The sequence below is a fragment of the Ascaphus truei genome, chromosome 2, assembly GCF_040206685.1.
Source record: "Ascaphus truei isolate aAscTru1 chromosome 2, aAscTru1.hap1, whole genome shotgun sequence".
Lineage (NCBI taxonomy): Eukaryota > Metazoa > Chordata > Amphibia > Anura > Ascaphidae > Ascaphus > Ascaphus truei.
This window is the reverse complement of record NC_134484.1, coordinates 317784015-317808040: the sequence shown is the minus strand read 5'-3', so window position 1 is coordinate 317808040 and position 24026 is coordinate 317784015. Positions and strand designations below refer to the sequence as shown.

General features: G+C 44.4%; 1 protein-coding gene across 1 annotated transcript in view; it reads right to left on the bottom strand.

Annotated features, from left to right (window-relative positions):
* MLH1 (mutL homolog 1) overlaps positions 1–23419 on the bottom strand; it is a 75955-nt gene extending 52536 nt beyond the window's left edge. The window contains exons 1-6 of the mRNA XM_075586515.1: positions 23219–23419; positions 20716–20806; positions 10603–10701; positions 5818–5891; positions 3538–3610; positions 2004–2095 (exon numbers count right to left, since the gene is read on the bottom strand). Coding sequence (XP_075442630.1) covers positions 2004–2095; positions 3538–3610; positions 5818–5891; positions 10603–10701; positions 20716–20806; positions 23219–23334 — 545 coding nt within the window. The 5' untranslated portion in view covers positions 23335–23419. The remainder of the gene's footprint in view (positions 1–2003; positions 2096–3537; positions 3611–5817; positions 5892–10602; positions 10702–20715; positions 20807–23218) is intronic.
* Positions 23420–24026: the final 607 nt, after the last annotated feature.

Below are 24026 nucleotides of genomic sequence, written 5' to 3'. Positions count from 1 at the left end.
CGGGAAGCAGACAGGAAGAGAAGGAGGGGCTTGTCTGTGTGCAGAGTGAAGCCCCGCCCCCTCTGCAAGACCGGCACATAGAAGCAGCAGCACGGAGCTTCTGGCCGCCCGTGCACAGCTCTGCCCGCCCCCAGGTTTCCCTGCAAGCAGTCCGCGCCCTCCCTACATAATTGTGCGCCCCCCCCAAGGGGGCGCGCCCCACAGTTTGCGCACCGCTGCTGTAACTCATACCAAATGGCACCCTGTGGGCCTTATGACGTTGCCCCAACATCACTGATGTTGTGCCTGTTCCTAGGAGAGTTCGCACCCTCAGCTCTTATGAGTTCAGATAGCGATCAGAACAGAAGAGGATAGAGACCTCCTCTTCCGATGCCAGGGGCAGATCGCGGTCATGTGATCACATGACCTGGAAGTCTGCGGCACAGGAACAAATGGTACCACTGGACGTAAAATATGTAAGGGGTTACATCTGTGTTAATGATGCCCTTATTAGCAAAATGTGACAAGTGTTTTTAAATCATTTGTAATGTCTGTTTGTAAACAGTGTGTGCGGAGACTTGGGATGGGCTTGATTTCCCCTGGCTGCCCCCTTTTGTGTGATGTCACAATGTGATCAACAAGACTTTGCAGAGCTCTCATCTTCCCCTTATGTTTACTGGCTCTCTGATCAGGACAGGTTAGGCTAAAAGTAAAGAGGAAACTTCCTACTCGGAGGCCCCTAACAATCACAAATTGTAATTACTATCCAGAGAAACAAAAGTTAAATATTTGCTTTTAGTACCGTTAGAATAGTTTGAAGAAACCAATTAGATTGAAAAAAAAAAAAAAAAACCTTTTATAAATAATTTAACAGATAGCTGCATGGGATTGTACCTTTAACCCCCTCATGTGCTCACCAGCGGCTATAGACGGTACAATGTGCCCCAACAAGGGGCGTAGCTATAGTCCGGGGGGGCCCGTGCTCTTGGGGGGCCCCACTCAGGGTCGCCGACAGGGGGGAGAGCCGAGACATTTGTCCCAGCAGTCTAGCCAACGACCACAGAAGTCAGGGCCCCCTTGCTCTAGGCTCCTTAACAGCAACTTGCCGGCAGTATCGGGAGCAGTGAGAGGAGGGGAGGGAGTTGCAGAGAGCAGGCAGCAGAGGCTGGGGGCGGACCTGAGGCAGAGAGCTGCAGAGCTCTGCCCACCCATGCTTTACGTGACATCAGGGGGAGGAGTTACTATGCTGCCTTGGGAAGGTATGCGGTGTGTATTTGTGTGTCAATTTGCTGTTGGTTGTTTGTCTGTCAATTTGCTGTGTATTTCAGTGTGTCAGTGTGCTTCAGTGTGTCAGTATGCTGTGTGTTTGTGTGCTGTGTGTTTGTGTGTAAATGTATCAGTTACAGTTTGCTCTGTCAGTGTGCTGTGTGTGATTCAGTGTCTCAGTGTGCACCTCAGTGCAAGCAACAGAGGTAACACATGATAACATTTTTTAATAGAGCATTTTTTAAATAGTTTCTGTTATTCTTGACACACTTGTATTAAAAGAAATTATTGTGCAGAATACTATAGACCAGTGTTTTTCAACCACTTGTGTGGAGGGGGGTGGGGGAGGTTATTGCAGCATGCGTGTAGGTGGTTATTTTAATTTGTGTATGGTGGTGGGGGTGGGGGGTGGTTACTGTAGAGGTGGAATTGTATGTGTGTGTGGGGAAATTGTATGTGTGTGACCAGGGGGTGGAGGGGAGGATTGAGGGAGCTGGATTGAGTGTGGAAGGGGGGGGGGTTACTGAGTGACAGCCAAGGGGAGTTAGAGGGTGGGGAAGTGTGAGAGAAAAAAGGGAGTAGCGAGGGGGAGAGAAATACATGAGAGAGGGTGAATAGAGCAGACCAGATTGAGGTGTAAAAACAGGGGGATGGGACTCGCAGGGCCACCAATGGAAACTCCTGAATCTATGGAATATGTTCACTTATAATGAGGCCCGGCCATGTCTAGCTACGCCACTGGCCCTTACACTTATTACCTGCTCACAACATCTACTATTCTTGCATGCTCCTCACTTGAACTCTTCAGAGCTTTCCTCCTCGTGGTCACATTATAGAAAAGATCTTCAACCTGCAAAACAACCACAGAAGTCGATGTCTACAAAGTATCATCAAGATTATTAATATTATTATTTAGTAGTAGTAGTAGTAGTAGTAGTAGTAGTAGTAGTAGTAGTAATCTGTTGGCTTCCAGAAAGTGTTACTCTCTGATGGCCACCTAATCTTGCAGCTCCCTACTCTGCTGCTCGTCACCCGTTGGCATATTCCTCTACAGGCCACAAGACTACATATCATATGCCACGGTGCAGGAAGTACTATCTGCTAAAATCTGTATTACTTGAAACAGATCTTCATGGTTGTTCAGCATTCAATGTGCGGCTTAACACATGGTTACAATTCCCATGCAACTTATGCTGTAAAGGCTCTAACCTTACCTTTTCTCAGAGACAATAGTACCAATTCAAGTGACTCAAAAAAAAAAAGTCTAGATCTTTCCGGGGACCCAATGATTTAATAGACTGGAAATCACACCGAATAGAGAGAATGTGGTACATCTCGGGACATCTTATATATTGCCTACACTTATTGACTGCCAAGACCCAAAAATGAGATAAGAGATGTAGTTGGCGTTATTGCTCTCTATAAACGCAACGCACTGCATCAAATAGATTCATACTTATGTATCCTAGGCAGAATATGACATACAGTATGCGTCGTAAAGAGCGGCGCAATGGAGACCCTTATGATGTACGCTGTACGTCACTGGCCGTTGCTCATATTCTAGAGGTAGATCGCGTTCAGCCTTGACCGTGTTCTGCACGGAAGGGGAGGCCTCTGCCCATCTGTTGACATTACGGAACTTATGTTGCAGCCATGTGACCCATCACAAGAGCTATCGCATGATCACTCGTGCAGTAGAGTCCTTGGCCACAGAGATGGCAGGACCCTCCAGGAGTGTTCAAGACACAAAAATATTGAAATAGCACAGGAACCAGGGAGTCACCCTAGAGGTCAACCTACATGGGACCTGCTTCACTGTTTCGTCCAATTTAATCAGATAGAACCTGGTTCAATTCCTGGTGTCAACTCCTTGTGACCTTGGGCAAGTCATCATCTCCCTCCGCCTCAGGCATCAAAAAGAGGATTGTAAAATCATCAGCGCAGGGACTGTGTCTGAAAATTCTTATGTGCTGCGTACCACACACTGTTATAATGTGAAGCGCTTTGAGCCAAATTGGGTCAAAAGTGCTATATGAAATAAAGTTATTGTAAAAAACATCCATAGCTTTTCTTTTACCATGGAAAGGTTTTGATTTTTTTTCAAATACGTGTCCTATATTTCTTCTTTTTTTTTTTTTTAAAGCCATGAGCTAAATTTACCGTATGAAACATGCTCCTGTCCTTGGTTCACTTTCGTCTTATATAGGATGACCATTTTAAGTAATGGGTCAGAAAGTGCCTCCTGACTTAGCATCGTTGATTTAATATGTGGTCGAAATCACCAATACATACCGTGATCTGGGTTCCCTGATTGCCAGCACAGGGTTTCGGCGGAGCTTTCAGTTTTCCATCTGCATAACTTGCTCTAGTGAGAAGAACAGATAAAAAAAATAATTTATAAGTATATAAATTAAACAGCACTCAAAAAGAATATAAATGTAAAGAACATGTACATGGTGCGTGGGAACAATTTCTTCCAAGTGTTGCTATGTATCAAATGTAACACAAAAGAAGGGGGTGTCCCCAGCACTCAGTCCTAAAAAAATACATAAATTAAAAAGGTGCACTCCTCACTTAGGCACACATACGAGTTAACAAAAGTGAAAGCTCTCCGCTATCCAAAACATTGTGACATTTTTGTCACTTGTGTTTAACATTAGCATTGTGCGAGGTAGCACATTCAACTGCAAATCATGGTTTCTCCTCGAGTGAAGAGCTGGAAAAAATGTAATCACAATAAAAGATATATATATATTAAAGTGGGCCGGAGCGCTTGAAGATGCTGAAAGTCCTATCCAACAAGGTGTAGGTAAGAGAAAGAAGTGTCAAGAGGTCACGCTCGGAAACTGGAGGGTGGCCGGCTCAGGGGAAACGGGAGAAAGTTCCCGTGGGTGGTGGATTCACGTTTTAACAGCAGTTGGCTAATACAGTAAGGGAATTAAGCAATGCTGCTTGGGATAGACAAAGGGATATCTGATATATGAAAGAAAGCCAAGGATCAAAGAAATGGCCTGAGGTTTTACAATAAACAAGAAAATGGGCAGACTAGATGGACCCAAGTGGTTCTCATCTGCCATCAAACTATGTTTGCATGTAAAGAACCCATGCTGCATCTAATGAACACGACGTGCAACAATAATACATGTTTTAGTCATTGCTGAAATATTACATGACAATGTACAATTCAATATATGCATGTTTGCTTTGATTTTTTTTTTTTTTAAGAACAGTGGAAGGTATGTAGCCATGTTTAAAATTGGTGTACATATCTCTTTCTCATGCTGGCAGTAAACCTGGTAAGTATGCAGGATTGCCAGTAGCCATCATGGAGGTTTGCCCTCACACCCTGGTGAGGTGTCATATGTCCCATAGGAAGTGACAACATGCTGTGTGTCCACGGTTAGTGACATCAGAGATGTGCCTGTTCCTAGGTGATATAAGACACAGCACTGTCTAAGGCCTCGTTCAGGGTGCTGGCTTCGGAGGGAGGGCGTGCTGCCGTGCGTGCTGCCGTGAGAAACAAAGTATTCAATTTGAATACTGGTTTTCAGGGTAGCAACTGCCCTGTCTCCGCAGTCAGGAGTTGAAGCTGACTACAGTTTCAATAAACGAAAATTTCGTTTTTTGGAACTGCAGCAGCGTCACAGGGACCAAGGCAGCCAATGAAATCATTCTTCAGAATGATTTCATGACTGCAACTTGGATACTTACCCTGCCGTGTGTAACCCCGCCCCCTCCCCAACGCTGAAAAGTCTGCTGGGGGATAAACACAGATCGCCCAGCAAACTGCAGCACTGCCTCCCTCACGCCCTCCCTCCGAGTCCTGCAACTGGCACCCTGAACGAGGCCTAAAGTTAGTTCTGTTCAGTTGGTGTTTTGACTCTGTTCAGGAGAGTCATGTGGAGGTCTGCAACAATGTTGCAGAGGCTGATGCAAGAGCTGTGACTGCGTGCAGCTCAGAGCAGACAGAGAGAAGCTGGTGAATCTTCCTTAGGGGAGAGGTGGAAGCAACTCCATTAGAAAAGGAGGAACCTTTCAAAGGGAAGCACTAATGACTATGAGTGGCTAAGCTGATAGCTGTGAGGGGCAGCTGGCCCACATCACCATGCCAATAAAGATGTTCCTGATTAAAGACACTCTCGTGTGTAAGTGTGGAGTTATTGCACAGAGAGGAGCACCACAGAGGAGTTCCTCACCAGGACCATCCACAAGCTCACGCTGGGATCCTGATGAGGTGGAGGCGCTGCACTGGATCTAGGTAGGACTCACGCACACTACCTCAGCTGCCTGTCTGGGTTGGCAATCCCCACACAACATCATGCGGGAGACTCAGGAGTCCTGTTGCCAACAGGTGCACCACCAGATATCACACCGTAATGGGGACTGGTTAGACCACAGGGGCCAATATGAGATTGGGTGGGTCAGGCCAGGTCAGAAAATCCATTACAGGTATAATAAATATTCTTTCAATTACCCTGAACCAAGCAGCAGCGTTATTGTGCCAATGATAAAGAGTGAATGTGGCATTGATTTTCATTGATACAAAACAATTGTTCCGTGTCACTGGCTTACCTGTAAGCACATTTTCCATCTGCGGTTTTTGTGGTTATAGTAACATGAGCCACGTGACTTATGCTAGCCAATGCCTGTTAAAGGGAAAACAAGAGAGACATCAGTGCTGTATTCTCTGACAAGTCATTAGATTTTTGGTATATTTGTAAAATGAAACTTTAAGATAACACACCAGCATATATGGATGTATGCGCTAGCCGTGTACGTGGCAGTGATACTGCGGTGCAGCGCAATCCTAGATTCATATTTTAGAAGCCCCTGCTCTCGGCAAAGACTTAATGGTTTCACCATTATAAATGCGTGAGGAAAAGCATTCTACAGCAGAAACACTTGTGTACCTTACACGTGGATGTGCAAATGGGCCCCGTAGGTGTTGCACCCCAAAACATAACTCTCACTAATCGAGCATTTCCTTTATAGACCAGCCCACAAGTACAGCAATCTATTACAATACCACTTGAATTGATTGCTGGTAAATAAACGATACATCCCGAGTATGTGTTACACACAAACGTGTGTGTGTGTGTGTGTGTGTGTGTGTGTGTGTGTGTGTGTGTGTGTGTGTGTGTGTGTGTGTGTGTGTGTATATATATATATATACATATATCTCTAAAAAAAAAAGTGACAGGAAGGTGGCAACGGGTCTTCAAGAAGACATATAGTGGCCCTGGTAGGTTCAACCAGCCTATGAAAACGAACAATATATGCACTTAAAATTGTAAAAGTTATTTGCCAACGTGCACAATCCTCAAAAATGAAACATACCGAAAAGCAATGGACCTCATTCACAGAGGTCCGATCGTCCCTAGTCTTGACAGCATTCAGAAAGGAGACATAAAAGACAGAGGAAGCTAGGAATTCCTGGAGGTTAAACGCCAGCCATCACCTGAAACCTCAATCTTGCTACCTACAACTGCTGGACTCTCTCCAGTGAAGAAGCACGGCAAGAACTGTCAGAGAAGCATTAAAAGATTACATTGGAGATTGCTGGCCTTCGTGAATAAAGAAGGAAAGATGAAGGACTCATCGAGCTAGGAAGATTTTGCGGATAAGGCTTCATTGCTAACAAGAGATGGAGGAACACAGTGGAGTATGAAAGCTCATCAGCAGGAACAGCCAGTATCATTCAGCTGATTAATTTGAAACTTGCATCAGTTATTGTGCTCATCTCTCTGCCCCCATTGGTAGCACCACACCAATGCTCCCGCGACAGGTTGAAAGGAGGAAGGGGGTCGCAGGGGGAAGTCCCTGCAGGGAGGCCGTTTCACACCAGTGGTCTACTTCCAATCGATTACAAGATTTATATGAAGCTACTCACTAATCGGCTGCAGTGAATACAACCCAATGCACAACATAGAAGTTGTTCAAGAATTACACTCATGTTACCATTCATACTTTACCTAGAAGCCTTTGATTTTGTCTATACCTCAGCTGTTTTAAATGCATTAAGATAAAATGTTGAAGATGCATACAGCCACGGCCAGCTTTAATCTAAAGCGGCTGCAGCCGCGGGTTAAAATTAGCTGCGGCCGGTTTTCCCGTGCTTCGGGCGCTATCAATAATAAGCGCCATTAGCGCTTATCTATTGAAGCGGCCGCCGTGCGGGACACTCCGATTCAATCGGAGAAAAGCCCCGCGGTTGGCCCGCATTTAACCCGGCAAGCTTTAGATTAAAGCTGGCCGGGACAGTACATTGATATAAAAAATAATTACGAACATGCCACATTAACCATTCAATTACACGAGGATACTAGATAAGGATTATCACTCAAGGGTGTGCGACAGCGGCACCAAACCCTTTCATAGCAACACTTGGAAGAAATTGTTTTTGTTTTTAAAAAAAAAAAAAAAAAACACCAATGGGATTTTCAGATATTGAGTTACTTTTGCACACACCTCCAGCAAACAAATAATAGCCAAAGCCTCATCACCAAAGCATGTAAAAAAGTGGGCCTCAACCCGCATCTCAGTAAGACCAAAGTGATGTTTAACAAATGTGTCAACTCTACAAAGATTGAAATAAGTGAAATCGTACTAGAAGTTTTTGAAAACTACTGTAGGTCTACCTTAGCTACCAAGTATCAAAGGATGTAAACCTGCCAAATAAGATGAAGAATGAAGTTGGGATGGAGCACATTTGGAATAAACAAGGCATTCTTTGACAGAACAATTCCTCTGTGCCTTAAGGCGAAAGTGTTCTAATAGTGTATTGTGCCTGTGCTCACGTATAGATGTGAAACTTGGATCCCAAATGAAAAATTAATTCAGGAACTTTAGACAACAAGTATGGAGAGTTGTACAGTATGCTGGGTATCGCCCGAAGTCAGTAAAATAATAAATGGGTTCAGAAGCAAACAAATGTCTTGTGACATAATCACGAGGGTGAAAAAGTACAAATGCAGTTGGATGGACATCGCAAGAAGAAATGAGCATTGTTGGAAAAAAATGGTACTCGACTCCAAACGGATACCAAAAGACTTAAGAAAGATCCCATACAGGACCGGAACTTTGATCTAATAAAACAGTTTGTTTTAAATCAGAGATGGAAAAATCCTTCGCCTAAAATTTTTCCCCTGCTGCTTGGGCTGTGTTAATTGATGACCTATCAATCACTGCTGCGACTGGCAACAGTGCTCCCTTGCGACAACACAACCGGATCTGGCGTGCTGGAAACAGCAGCGACGGCAATTGGTAGGTCAAGTAGGTTAAAAACTCAATGTACGTGACAAGGTGGCTAGTTACCAGGCATCGACCTCACATGTGGGGTACTCGATACATGGAAATATCCAAGGTATGTTCTGTAGAAATAGTCGTCGCTTAAGGCGAGGCTATCCATAATTGAAGGGAATCCTCGGCCTAAAGTTTGGAAGCAGCACACAATTTTCAGTCGATCAAACAGCTCTGTGGTTCTGTCCTTGCGCAAGTACGTGATAACGCAATGGAGTTCGTCCAACAAAACTGTCACGTGCCCCAAAGCGTTTCGTCACTTCTACATATAGTGACATCCCCGCTTCCAAACTTTACATCAGGGATTCCTCCCTTCAACTACAGATGTCATTGCAGAGGGTGGGAGTGGCCATCTTAAGCAACGATAATTTCTACGTACTTTTGAGATTCGTTGGATATTTCCGTGCAGAGGACACCACGTGAGGTCGATGCATAGTAACCAACGGTCTTGTCACATACATTGCAAGTTTTTAACCTATTATCTTGTGAGTGAGCATTTGTCTTTTTACACAGTAAACTATTTTTTGTACTATTTTACTCTATGTAGCGTGCGCTTCTCATTCTTGTTTTATAGAAGCTCTTCCGGACGTGGTCCATGTTTGGAGAAGCAGCTCTATACTCCTGAAAAGACCATGCATTTTGTCTACAAACTTTGAGGATCTGTTTGAATCATTATCTATTTGTATTTGAATATCCTTCCCTATTGTAGCAATACGTGCACATACATTTTGTTCAATTGGTATTGATACACAGCCACGTCACTTATTTCCCCATCTAATATTATTTGGGCACTTAGCAGAGGCCGCACATATATATGATTTCTCCATTCACTCTAAACACTAGTTAGTGTACACTTTTCTATTTTATCATTTAGGGAGCTTGTTAGACGTGGGGAGGGGCCTACACATGCACACACTCGCACGCTCTTGCTCACACTCTTGCCCAGTGTCCATCGAGAGCAGGATCTGGCAGAGTACAGGAGGGCTTGGACTAGCTCCGCCCACTCCAACTAGTTCCACCTCAAGCCGCTCACGCATCCTCGGTCTCCGGCTCTCTGACCCCCCACCCCTTACTAAGCTGCGCAGTGGTGACGTTATCTGTCAATCACCCGCCGCTGCCAATCCCAGAACGCCAGAAACAGCTTTGATGTGGCTGCGGAGAGCTGTTGCCAGTGGCAGCTGTGATTGACAGGTTATTAATCCCTGCACTATGGCCGCCCTCATTCAGGTACGGACGACTTTGTTTGCGCCATGGACGCGACCTTAATGCGAAGATGAAAACAATGTTTATTTAACAGACAAAAATAAATCAACACCAAGGACCTCAATAGTGTTTAAAAGACAGATATTCAGACTCTGAACATAGACATGATAATGACAGGTATCATGCGTATATCACACTTTCATTCCTCTATCGCAGTGTTTCCCATCTCCAGTCCTCAGGGAACCCAGGTCAGGTCTTAAGGATATCCCTGCTCCAGCACAGGTGGCTCAGTCAAAATGGCTGGAGCAGGGATATCCTTAAGACCTGACCTGTTGGGGTTCCCTGAGGACTAGAGTTGGGAAACACTGCTCTAACGTTATCCCCCAAGACCAACTATAAAGCTCAACATTAAGCTGGGCGACTTACACGGTAACCTTAATTAACAGAATCAAAGCCCATTTTAAGGCTAGTCTTTTATTCTTTCAGCTTGTTAACTTGGAATTGGTTAACAGCATTATTTTAGAAGCAGCGTGCCAAATAACATAACCCTATTAAGCCTGTTAGTTTAATTAAAATACAGTCCATCCCAGACTGCACCTGTAATTGCAAAATGTTTACAACAACGATTTACAATGCTCTCAGACCCAAACATTTAACCCTTTGGCTGCCAGAGAACATAGGAAAATGACCTTAACAAACATAATTAACAGAAGGGCCATAATTAAAGTCTTTAATATACAAATGTGGAGAGCTGTGCATGCCCATAAAAATATTTTTTAAAAAGTAATAGTTTTATAATCTTTCAACAGAAAAAAAATAAAAAGGGGTTTACAAAATGGGCCGAGAACAGCTTACTTCTCCTCGAAAGCCGTAAGTAGAAATACTGGACAGGTCCGCGAATGACTGCAGTTTGCTTGTAGTAAACCTCTCGCAGACTATATCCATGTCTTCTTTCTGCAAAAGGCAACAGACGTTTTGTTATAGGTAACGCTGCTAAATCACGCTCTGTGTTCCTGAAAACAGCAATGGATGTTTGAGAGACAATTCTCCCAAGCCAATAATAATTGCCACAGTGAAATATAATGGGTTCACAAAATGGTGAGCAGGCTAAAACAAAGTTCCATGTGATAAAAGGCAAAGGAACTAATTCCAGCACACAAAGCAATACAATTCAAAATTAAAGGTTTCAGCAGCAGGGGGCGCTCACGCAGCGTAGAGGAGAATGGGAGCACTCTGAGGCTGCTCTGTGGACTCCGCTACGATCGCAGATGATTTAGCCCTCCATACCACCTAAAATCTTTTCAAAAGACCTCCCCCCAAAAAAATAAAAAAAAAATCCAAAGCCACTGCCCCCCTCAGTGTCCTGTTACCTCCTAAAAACAGCCTCTCCGGTTCCCGCAATCCAAGATGGGGCACACGCGTGTACAGAAACAGGATCAGCCACAGCAGTAAGGGGGAAACTTTGACACAGAGCAAGATCAAGGCACAGAAGAAAATTCCCAAACCACCCCAAAGGCTTTAACAGAGTTCTTTATAGAGAGATGCAGGGTCTTTCAAGTGGCTCTTGATATGGCTGTTGCTGAATTTAAGGCAGATGTGACTTCCCTGAAAGAGTGATCATTGCAGCTCTAAAATAAAGTGCCGAGTCGGGGTTCAATGGAAGACAAGCTTTTCAGACTTAATGACTAAAATCAGGAACCTGAATGACACCGTCGATTTGGAAAACCGGGAAAAAAGGCAAAACCTTTGAGTAAGAAATATCCCGGAAGAAGTTGATTTGGGCGAGTGGCAACCCTATCTAACAAAACTATTTACCCAAATAGTTCCGTCTCTTCTAACAAATGACCTGCATATGGACAGAGCACACCGAGCCTTAGGTCCAAGATTCGTGGACCCTGGAAATGCAGGGACGTAATATTCAAACTACACTATTACACCACTAAGGAGAAAATGAGAGGCTGCAGGAATAAAGATTATGTGGACTTTGAAGACTCTAGGATCCAGATTTTCGAAGACCTATCCAGAACTACAATCTCAAGAAGAAGCCTCCGCCCAGCCACAGCGGTCCTCCGTGATAACGAAATCCGTTATAGATGGGCTTTCCCATTCCGACTGGTTAAAAAAAAACACCTAAGAAGCAATTTTCGCAAAGATTCCCGTAAGAGGCGGAGAAATTCCTAGGAGCCCTTGGTGTACACGGCCAGCTGTCCGCGAAACCGCAGCGTTCCCCGAGGCCTGAGAGACCCCCGGAACCCTCACAGAGTGAAAAGGGGTGAAGCTCCCAATACCGTTTGCCCGACCTGATGGAGCAAAGGGTCCTGTCACCATGGCTAAAGTCTGATCAGCTGGTGGAAGAGGTTGGCGGCCCAGGGTTTATGATTCGCAGCGAACTTTCCTGGCGATTTTTTATATCTTCGCTGTTCCTCTGAGTTCTCATTGGGTCTAGGTGAGGAGCAAGAAATCTAAGAGAAAGATGACATTCCAACAGACAAAGTTATTTTTGTTAAGTTTCTGTAAACAATCTCATCCTATCGATATTACTAATTTTTTTAAGTCCCTAAACTATTTTCCCATTTATTATTGTTACAGGATGTGAACCCTATAGGAAGTCAGGAAAGAGGAATCAGTCCTTCAACGGAGTTTGGGGTGCCCCGATGTCCTCGAGGATTGTGCCCCGATGTCCTCAAGGATTGTGTCCCCCCCCCCCCCCATTTGGGCTTCTTTTAGCCTTTATTTTGGTCCAGAGAAGGAGCAATAGTTAAAAGGTTTTAGGATGGATAGTAGGTCCACCCCCCCCCCACCCCATATAATCTTTGTTGTTGTTTTCTGTTTTTGTTTCCCTAAATTTTCTCCTGCCCCCAATACTATCACAGATCAACAGGGAGGATCTGCCTCCCCTCTTTCAAAGACGTTCGTAGTAAGTTATCAAGATCAGGTAACGACACCGACACACGCACACACAACATATATTATATATTAGGATAAACAGGGAGCTAGCCTTAACATGTATCCCATGACTAATCAATTATCTATAAAAAGTAGCCTCTCTAAATGTAAAGGGACTAAATTCAAATATCAAAAGGAGACTAGCCCTGAGAGAATTTAAGAAAATGCAGGCGGATATTTTGTTTCTCCAGGAAACTCATTTTAATACCCAAGACCCACCCAACACTTTTGGGGGTACCTACCCATTAGCATACTATTCTTCTTTTACCAAGAAAAAAAAAAGAGAAGTAGCTATTCTGATAAAACAAGATGTCCCATTCCAATTGGAAGGAATAAAAAAGAGATAAGGAGGGTAGATTTATAATGCTGAAGGTTTTATTGTCGGGGATTAAGGCAACCCTAGTGAATATATATGCTCAGAATGATCAACAAATCGATTTTTTAAAATGAATTCTTGAGGAAATTGGGGAATCCCCAGGGGATATAATACTAGACTGAGATTTTAATATGACCTTGAATCCCGATCTGGACAAGTCCTCGTCGCCTAATCAAAAATTGATGATGTGCTCTACAAATCAAGAAGTTTTAGGAAACTCACCAAATTATTTATGCTAGAAGATGCTTGGCGCACTAAGAATAAAAACCAAAGAGACTATACATTTTAGTCTCCCCCTCATGATATTTATACAAGAATCCACTATATATTTGTCTCCGCAGAGCTTTTGGACCGAGTCACCCAGACAAATATAGGCCCCATAACATGGTCGGGCCACGCCCCAGTGGAGTTGGTCCTGAAACCCCCTTTTTATTAGACCCAAGTTTTTTCAATGGCGTCTAAATGATTCACTTCTGAATCCGACTGGGATTGACGAGGAGATAGGGAATTTATTGGTAGATTATTAAATTAAAGGTTTAGTTGAAAACCCTACCATTCTCTGGGAAGCCCACAAAGTCTCTATTAGAGGTTAATTTATTTCAATAGCTTCATATAGGAAAAAAAATAAGCGTTACAACCCTTAATCAGGGAAAGTTATTGGCAAAAATAATGGAGTTAGAACAGGAACATAAAAAACGCCCATGCAGGAAAATGTATAAACTTCTACACCAGGCCAGAGAGGAATTACATAGACTAAGATTGGAGGACACAGAAAAAAAGCTGTGTGTGCTGTGCACGCGCATAGTAAGTGAAACTTCTTTCACTTTTGTCACAGAAATTGTATTTGTGTTTGTGATGTTTTAATTAAAAATCAAAATACAATTTCATTGACAAAACACAAATAAATTTGGACTTAGAACGTGCGTGCTTGGCACACATCCCCTGTATTTGCAATAAGCGTGAATTCCTCGTGTGTGCGTGTGACTGCGTGTGTCAGTCAGTATGTGTGTCAGTCAGTGTGTGTGTGTGTGTGTGTGTGTGTGTGTGTGTGTGTATGTGCGTCAGTCAGTGTGCATGTGTGTGTGCGTCAGTCAGTGTGCGTGCGTGTGTCAGTCAGTGTGTGCGTGTGTGTATGTGTGTCAGTCAGTGTGTGTGTGTGTGTGTGTGTGTGTGTATGTGTGTCAGTCAGTGTGTGTGTGTGTGTGTGTGTGTGTCAGTCAGAGTGTGTGTGTATGTGTGTCAGTGCGTGTGTATATGTGTGTCAGGCAGTGTGTGTGTGTGTGTGTATATATGTGTGTCAGTCAGAGTGTGTGTTTGTGTGTCAGTCAGTGTGTGTGTGTGTGTGTGTATGTGTGTCAATGTGTGTGTGTGTGTGTCAGTGTGTGTGTATGTGTGTCAGTGTGTGTCTGTATGTGTGTGTCAGTCAGTCAGTGTGTATGTCAGTCAGTGTGTGTGTGTGTCAGTCAGTCAGTGTGTGTGTCAGTCAGTGTGTGTGTGTGTGTGTGTGTCAGTGTGTGTGTGTGTGTGTGTGTGTGTGTCAGTCAGTGTGTGTGTGTGTCAGTCAGTCAGTCAGTGTGTGTGTCAGTCAGTGTGTGTGTGTGTCAGTCAGTGTGTGTGTGTGTCAGTCAGTGTGTGTGTGTGTCAGTCAGTGTGTGTGTGTCAGTCAGTGTGTGTGTGTATGTGTGTCAGTCAGTGTGTGTGTGTGTGTGTGTGTGTGTGTATGTGTGTCAGTCAGTGTGTGTGTGTGTGTCAGTCAGAGTGTGTGTGTATGTGTGTCAGTGTGTGTGTATATGTGTGTCAGGCAGTGTGTGTGTGTGTGTATATATGTGTGTCAGTCAGTGTGTGTTTGTGTGTCAGTCAGTGTGTGTATGTGTGTGTGTCAGTCAGTGTGTGTGTGTGTGTCAGTGTGTGTATGTGTGTCAATGTGTGTGTGTGTGTGTCAGTGTGTGTATGTGTGTCAGTGTGTGTCAGTCAGTGTGTATGTCAGTCAGTGTGTGTTTGTGTGTGTGTGTGTGTGTGTCAGTCAGTCAGTGTGTGTGTGTCAGTCAGTGTGTGTGTCAGTCAGTGTGTGTGTCAGTCAGTGTGTGTGTCAGTCAGTGTGTGTGTCAGTCAGTGTGTGTGTGTGTGTGTGTGTCAGTCAGTGTGTGTGTGTCAGTCAGTCAGTCAGTCAGTGTGTGTGTCAGTCAGTGTGTGTGTGTGTCAGTCAGTGTGTGTGTGTGTGTCAGTCAGTGTGTGTGTGTGTGTCAGTCAGTGTGTGTGTGTGTGTGTGTGTCAGTCAGTGTGTGTGTGTGTGTGTCAGTCAGTGTGTGTGTGTGTCAGTCAGTCAGTGTGTGTGTCAGTCAGTGTGTGTGTGTGTGTGTGTGTGTCAGTCAGTGTGTGTGTGTGTGTGTGTGTGTCAGTCAGTGTGTGTGTGTGTGTGTGTGTGTGTGTCAGTCAGTGTGTGTGTGTCAGTCAGTGTGTGTGTGTGTCAGTCAGTGTGTGTGTGTGTGTGTTTATGTGTCAGTCTGTGTGTATGTGTGTGTCTCTTTCTTTGTCCTGCCCCCTCACTCCTGACTCCCCTCCCAAGACCCCCTCCCCCCAAGCTGCGGACCCACGGGGGCTCTGGCTGAGTCTCCTGACTCTCTCTCCCACCCCCACCCCTCATCCCCCCAAGCTGCGGACCCATGGGGTTCTGGCTGAGTCTCCTGACTTTCTCTCTCTTCCCCCCCCTGTGCTTAAGAGGGTCCCCCCTCCGGCAGTGCTGCGTGGGAAGCGGCACGCTCAAACGCTTCCCGCGTTACTGGAGCAGGAGCCGTGAGGCATATGCTGACAGCACAGCGAGCGTGTGGCGGGAATTGGCGGCCGTTAGGAGCGGCGCCGGGGCTCCTCTCCTCCTCCGGCCCCGGCGGCGCTCAGTCAGCGGGACACAGGGAAGGGGAAGCGGAGGTAGGGAGGAGAGAGGCTGAGCAGCGGCTCCTCCTCTCACAGCCGGCGGAGGTACGGGGCCACAATGGGCTTACAGAACGGAAATGCGTGTGGGGTGCTCTTCCTCCTCTTCCACCCCCCCCCCCTCCGCAAATCCCCCCCTTCCCTTCCAGCCCGATGGTGCTGTGGGGGACGCATTCCCTTGCACAGCAAACACCAACAGCTCTTCTGCCGCCATCACTGGGAGCGGCAATGGCGGACGTTCAATCGCCCCCGATGGCAGCACAATTGCGCAGCACGCAGACCCCGCAGCCATTGGTGTTGGCTTCCTCCGGCAGCCGGGTCAGCGGCCTCCAGCCCCCCGGGGAGCCGCTGCAGCAATGCATCTGGGGGGAATGGCGGCACGCATGTGCTGGAGCGGCCGGGGCTGAGGGGAGGGGTTAGTTAGCCATCACAACAGCGCATGCGCGGCATGGCAGCGGGCAGCAAGCGGGGAACGGCGGCCGTTAGGAGCAGCGCCGGCGGCGATATGTCAGCGGCCGTGTGGGGGGTGCGGCGGCCATCAGGGGCGGCGGTGCCACCGCCGCATCTGATTTTTTGAGCGGTTGGGATGTCAGTGTTGGGGTCGGGCTGAGCCAGAACACAGCCCGGCCTCAACTGCCAGCACTGACGTCACATCCGTTTAATTTCTGTCTCCACAATCCATTTTTGCCCCAGTTCGAATGAGGTGCCACTAAAGAAGTTTCACTTCAAAAATGTTAAAATGGGCTCGTCAGACCTACGATGAGAAGGTAAATAAAGCAGATAAGTTGCTCGCAAATAAGTTAAGAGGGGGTTAAATCTTAAATGCAAGTTTCAGCGATAAGACGGGGTAATGGGGAAATTATGCATAACCCTTTCCAAATTGCAGAGGAGTTTTCTAAATACTATAATAATTTGTATCATTTGGATTCATCAGACCATAATTTTAATAGAGCATCTATGGACCAAATAGATAGCTATTTACAGGCTTGTGACTTTCCAAAGTTGTCCACAGAAAGAGCTGGAGGGTCTCAATGCTAAAATAAATATTATACTTAAGAGATGTTATTAAAGGTTTGAAACCCTCAAAAGCTCCAGGTCCGGACGGATTCTCAAATTTATATTATAAAAAATATTTTGGAATTCTAGCTCCGCACATCCTAGATATGTTCAACAGTTTTTTAAATGGTACCCAGATTCCTATGCAAATGTCTAAAGCAAATTTGGTAGTGATACCTAAAGAAGGTAAAGATCCAATGAGTTGCGCACGTTATAGGCCCATTTCACTTCTTAACACAGATGTAAAAATGTATAGCAAAATACTAGCGAATAGATTAAATCCAATTCTTTCCCGCCTAATACATAATGATCAGGTATGTTTTATAAGTAAGCGTCAAGCCTCGGATAATACGTGCAAGATTATTAATATTATAGATTATATGCATTTCTCTAGACCCAAAGCGATGTTACGGAGTTTAGATGCCGAAAAAGTGTTCGACAGAATCAAATGGGATTTTCTGGACAGAACTATGCAAGCGTTCGGTTCCTCCAGCCCATTTCTGAAAGGGGTTCAGGCCCTATATGACTCACCAACAGCTATTTATTTTTTTTAAATGCCGAGAGGGAAGTTAAAATCAAATTAAAATTGGAAATGGTACTAGGCAGTGCTGCCCTTTATCTCCTTTACTTTTTGCGTTAACGATTGAGCCTTTTGCCCAGAATTAGAAAAACCCTAATATACAGGATATTAGAATCGGAGCGGAAATTTTCAAATTATCTTTGTTTGCTGATGAAATTATTCTGACAGTTTCCAATCCCTTGACTTCTCTTCTAAATCTACAAGAAGTGCTAAAGTTTGGCTCTCTTTCAGGTTACACAATTAATTTCTCTAAAGTCAGAGGCATTAAATCTAACTCTGTCAGACACTGAAGTAAAATTAATTAAATTTAATTTCAATTATCATTGGAATAAAAGCAAGACTGAAATATCTAGGGATTTTTCTCACAAAAAATAATTATCAATCGTTTTATAAATATAACTACCCAGAGCTTTTTACAAGAATCAAATGGGATTTTTTATTATGAAATGGCCATCAAATACCTCGGATGGGCCGTATTATATCAGTTAAGATGAACATTCTCCCGAAATTACTACATTATTTTCAGACACTTCCGGTCGCTATTCCGATAAAATATATAAGGGATTTATAGAACAAGATAATGCAGTTTACATGGGGTATCAAAAAGGCCAAGAGTTGCAAGATCAGTCATGCTCGCACCTACAGAAAGAAGAGGACTAGCGATCTCGGATATAAAGAAATATTATTTAGCCTCTCATTTGAAAAAGATTATTTATTGCATTCCCAGAAATACCAATATAGGTGGGTAGATTTAGAAAATATATTTAGTAGCTCAGCGGCATTATCGGCTCTTCTATGGAACAATAAACCAATAAAACACTCTAGCCCAGATCTTTATGATTCGGCAGTAATAAGATTCTCCCTCAAGATTTGGCAAAGGGCTAAATCTCAATATCAGAGAGCATCAAACCCCTCGAGATGCACACCCATTTTCGATAACCATGATTTTGTTCCGGAATGGTTTACCACTACTTTTGGTGGATGGAAGACTAAGAATATAGAGATGTGGGCGATTTGATATTTAAAAAGGTAAATTGTTAACTTTCGGGAATTTTGTCAAGAAATATTTTTTTACAGGCTTTGAGGTGTTCAGATTTCTTCAATTTGCCATTATGTTAGGCAGCTGTCCCCTAGTCTTTTCTAGATAGCTCTGTATTTGAGGAGCTATGTAGAAATGAAAATTATCAAAGGGGACTCATCAACTTTATATCAAGTCCTTATTTCTCAGGAAATTAACGCCTCCCTCACCCACCATTATATCGATCAATGGGGCTCAGGATTTCCAGTTAGAGATCTCTTGGGAAGACGAAAGATATTTTGGACAATGGAACGAATACATCTATTTGCACAATTTCAAGAGAGAATAGTTATAAAGTTATTTTTAGATGGTACCCGACACCCCAACGGTTGAGTCAAATCTACAAATCTCTGTTGGAGAGGCTGTGGTGGTATAGGAGATGTGGCTCATATCTGGTGGTTCTGTCCAAAGATACAGAGATTTTGGGTAATAGTGCAGAATTTGATTTGGGAGACTATTGGGATGAGGATCCCCCTACACCCACTTACAATGGTCCTGGGGAAACCCTTGGAAAATTTAAACCAAAAGTACAAGTAAACTATTATCACATATTCTCACCGCCGCAAGGCGCACAATCGCAGGGGCCTGGAAAAAGACTCAACCCCTCTCTAGGAGAGAGATTATTATAAGAGTATATGAGGTCCAATCAATAGAAAGATTAACAGCCTATGTAAGGCATTATAAAAGAAAATGTCATAAGATATGTGATCCCTTGTATTCATTGGGGGAAAAAAAAAAAAAAAATCGGTCAAATAATTTTTGAATCGATGTGGGTAAAGAGGTTGTGTTGTGGGTGTTGTTGCTGACTGGAAAATGTTATACAGACATTCCTCGGATATCCGACACAATGCGTTACCCAAAATGGCGTTGGATAGCGAAACGTTGTAAAGCGAAACATGTTTTCCCATAGGAACACTGTTTAAATGAAAGGTTCCGTTTCCTGAAGGCATTTTTAATGCTAAAATACACCAAATATTTTACGCAGACAATAAGATATGCAGCACACACATAAATTATATAGTGCATATACTGTATTATATATATAATATATCATAATATATAATATAATATAAAAATATAATATATTATATAGTATAATATATATATTATATACACATAAACAACTTTGAAAAGCGTCGTAAGAGCGTTGGATAAGCCGTTTTGGCGTTGTAAAAATGAACATAGGTATGTATTGCATAGCGTTGGATAAGCCATTCGTTGTAAAACGAAGCGTTGTAAAACGAGGACTGCCTGTATATGTTTGTTAACAATGTGGTACTCCCCCCCCCCCCCCCACAACCTCCTTTCTACTTTCTGTATCCCTTCCTTTTTTTGTGTTGCTAAAAATCTAACAAAGTATAAGTTACAAAAAAAAAGTTACCGCAACATCATGTCAAACATTGGAGACCAAAATGCTGATGTTTTTATATCATGATGTTGCTATTTTTTTTTTTTTAAATAAATTGCAATGCACAGCATAAAAACATATTTCCAATAGTTTATAAGCTTATTAGGGTTCCATGTTAAAATGCACAAGAAGCAGACATTTGACACACTGTGCTAATTTTCATGTCATTTCCCAGAATCCATAGTTGCAGTGGAAGCCTTGTATGCTAAGAGATAATGGGGAAAAGCAGGGTTGCAGACCTGTCTGAGACATGTGAATGTGCTCACAAGGGCTATTTTTATTTGCTGTAGCTAGATATAGGTATCTGTGCCTTACTAAGGCTTTGGGAGTTGTACTTAACAGCTTTTCCTTCTTTTTAGTCTCAGGCCCAATTCTCAATCTTCATCATGCATTTCAAACTCCTATACAGTACAGTACAAATCTTTACACATTTTAACATTGTGAGGCCAGCCTTGCCATTTCACAGATGCCACCAAATTTCCTCACATGCAACACTTAAATCAGATGCTTTCCAGGAGTCTCTCCCCTACACCCCCTCCCCCATGGAGGTCTTTGATAAATCTACCATCACAAACAGTGAGCAAAGGAACACATACCCTAATTCCAGTTCCATTGTCCTGGATCTGGATTAATTTCATCCCACCTTCTTTTACGGTCACCTGGATGCTGGTTGATTTGGCATCTAAACTGTAACAAAATGGATATTTGTAATTAAACGCTATGATCGTAAAAATGTGATTCCAGGTTGTTAATGTTAGTTATTGGCTAAGGTAACTCGGAACATGGTACCTTACTGTGTATCAAATGTACATCTATAAACTGAATTAAGTGATGTTCCGCCCTGCTATACAACAAGAATAGCCATCACTCAAATAGATTTGCCAAATTAAGATGGGAATCGAGGGAAATACATTTTCTAGGGAAAGATTCAAAACCATTAGGAATAAAATACCAACATACTGATTTTACCATCGCAGAACACTTACATATTAAAGGGGCAGTCCCACTTAATAAAACAAATGTTAGAGAGAAACAAAGGCCATAAAGTCCATCCACGGTGCAACAGAAACAAATCACAGTCACATAATAGTTCATCCAATAGATCCCATATAGACTGGATAATAACAATCTTGATCCTGGGTATATAAGTCCTTATGTAGCTGCTCAAATGTACATAATGAAAATACTGATATACAGTGTAGTTGAATCCTTTAGCTCATGAATAAGTGGCTGCCATCTTAACCGGCTTAAATCATTAAAGTGGGATTTATAGGGTACTGGGGAGACACAATTACCAAAGGTAGAGTGTCACCTTTTAACCAACCACACTCAGATAAAGCCACAGAGCATATAGGTAACACTAACAGTATGCAGCAGGACAATACCAGAGTACACTCACTATTGTAGGAAGTGAGGGTGAACAACAGGAACTCCGTCAAAGCGTGCATCCAACTTGATAGAAGATCAATAGCAGGAAAAACCTCTAGGGAGGAAAGTGGAGCACTGCGCAGGGACAAAATGCAGGACCGGCACACCAATACTAAAAAAACTGGTTTATTGATCGACTAGGTGAGACACCAACAGCATAGCAACTACCCACTCTGACGCGTTTCAGGCTAGGCCCTTTCTTTGACAAAGGGCCTAGCCCGAAACGCGTCAGAGTGGGTGGTTGCTATGCTGTTGGTGTCTCACCTAGTCGATCAATAAACCAGTTTTTTTAGTATTGGTGTGCCGGTCCTGCATTTTGTCCCTGCGCAGTGCTCCACTTTCCTCCCTGGAGGTTTTTCCTGCTAGTAAAACAAATGCAAATTTACTAGTTTAATTGGATGTAGAATTAGAAACACTCAATCACCTTAAAGTAACCGTTTTACTTATTTGCCTCCTGTTAAAGCGGATTTGCTTTCCTGTGTTTGAAAAAGATGAGTTTGAAGATGAACAGTAACTAATAAGGTGGCCAATTCCCCCTCCATACGCGTGACGTCACCCACGTTTTAGCGGGCGCTTTCTGTGGCCATGCTAGACGCGATGGGGAGGCGTGTCTGGGGGCGTGTCATCATGGAGATAGTTCGCACTGATTGGGCGAACCGCTCGCGTGACCTTGCCATCGCGGAATCAAATTTAACTGATGCCTCCACTCTGTCTCCCCAAACATGGTGCCTTCGCCCGCGCGGAGGCTGTGATGAAGCGAGTGGTTTCCCTGGCCATGGTGGACGGGCGGTGCCTAGGGGTGTCACAGAGCTGGTTCGCCCTCATTGGGCGAACCGCTCACGTGACTGGCCTGTCGCGCCAAGAAATCAGTTTGAACTGATTTCTTGCGCAACGCACGCCCCCTCCCTCACGCCACATGGACGCGAATACTTAAGGTGAGTCCCCATTCAGCACAGTAGCACGCGCACCCGGCAGGGGGGGGGGGGGTGTGTACAGCACCGCTATCTGCGTTCTGGGGGAGAGCGGGAGCATTTGCGACGGGAGGGGGCGTGGCAGTGGGTTTGCAGGGGGGTGGCCATGACCTCACGCAGCTGGTTCGCCCTCATTGGCTGAACCGCCGGTGGGGGTGTGGCCACGCCTCCGTCGCAAACTATGAGTTTAAATTTCCCTCCCTGAAAACCTGTCGCACACCGCTGGGGAAAGGTGTGGGACAAGGTAGTAACTGGGACCGGCCTGACTGGAGTGGCGGAGCTTGAACGCACACGCCCCCTTAAGGCAGTCTGTTCGCTCACGCACTGTCTGCAGTACCATGGCCCCAGCCTTAGATAACGAGCATTTTTGTTACGTAGCTACTATGTCACGAGTAACCATGGGTGCCAGAACTCATGACATAGGAGCTACGTCTTGGCACACTCAAAGGGTATGAAACCACCTGTACCTATTGTACTTTTGCCTGTGTGTCAGTGTGAACTGAAGCGTGCTTTATTGGCTTTGGTTGAAACTCCTTAGCTTATTACAGCATCTTTAAGATCCATGGCCGATTTGAGAAATGACCATAATGTTGTAGGAATTGATCACTTTTAGTTTGTCTAAACAATTATATATTTGGCACAAAAAAAAAGACTGTTCTATTGCACGTGTTATGGCGTGACACATAACAACAGTTATTACCAGTTCTCGATCATCTCCTTGATTGCATTGCCGGGTCTCTGTATGACCTCCCCGGCCGCGATCCGGTTCACCACGATCTCATCCAGCCGACGGATCACGCCGGCCGCCAGCGACATGCCTCAGATCGCGCAAGAAAACCACCGGCAGCCCTCGCACGCTCGGAAAGTGCAGCGGATCCCGGGCAACGTTCTAAATCGGGAGGTGACGTCACTGACACTGCCAGGCAGCAAGAGAACAGCCTGCTGGTTGGTGGAGACAAGTGCCTGTCAACAAAGGCTGGGGGAGTGGGCGGAGCTAGCGCTGAAATGCCTGTGTAATGCTATGTCTCAGTAGTTATACACAATCAATATGGCGGGATAGGTGGGGGAGAAAGTACAGAAACAAAACACTTTATGGGAGTTATTTATTTATTTATTAAAGCAAACGTGGTGCAAGTTAAAGGCAAAAACTGCAGCATATTAATCATGTAAAAAAGATAAATTCCCCCTACATTTGTTTTGTCCCAGACTTGCATGAGCGTCAACGAGCGCGCTTGTGTGCCGGATGGGAGGCTTTCGGGAGGCAGGGATAGCGCGCCACAGCGCCGACGTCACGGACTGCCATTGGCTTCTGGCAGTCACGTGACCGGCCCTGCACTTGCATGAGCGGCAAAATTTAAACTTGCCTGTCTCCTGCATTTCCACACGCCTGCGGAAGCGCAGTCTAAAGCCGCGCTGATAGGGATAATGTTTCCCCTCAGCGCGCCTCAGCACTGTCTTTTTGACCATGTCCGAGGCCTTAGTTGTCCTGCCACATCCTGGTGATGTGG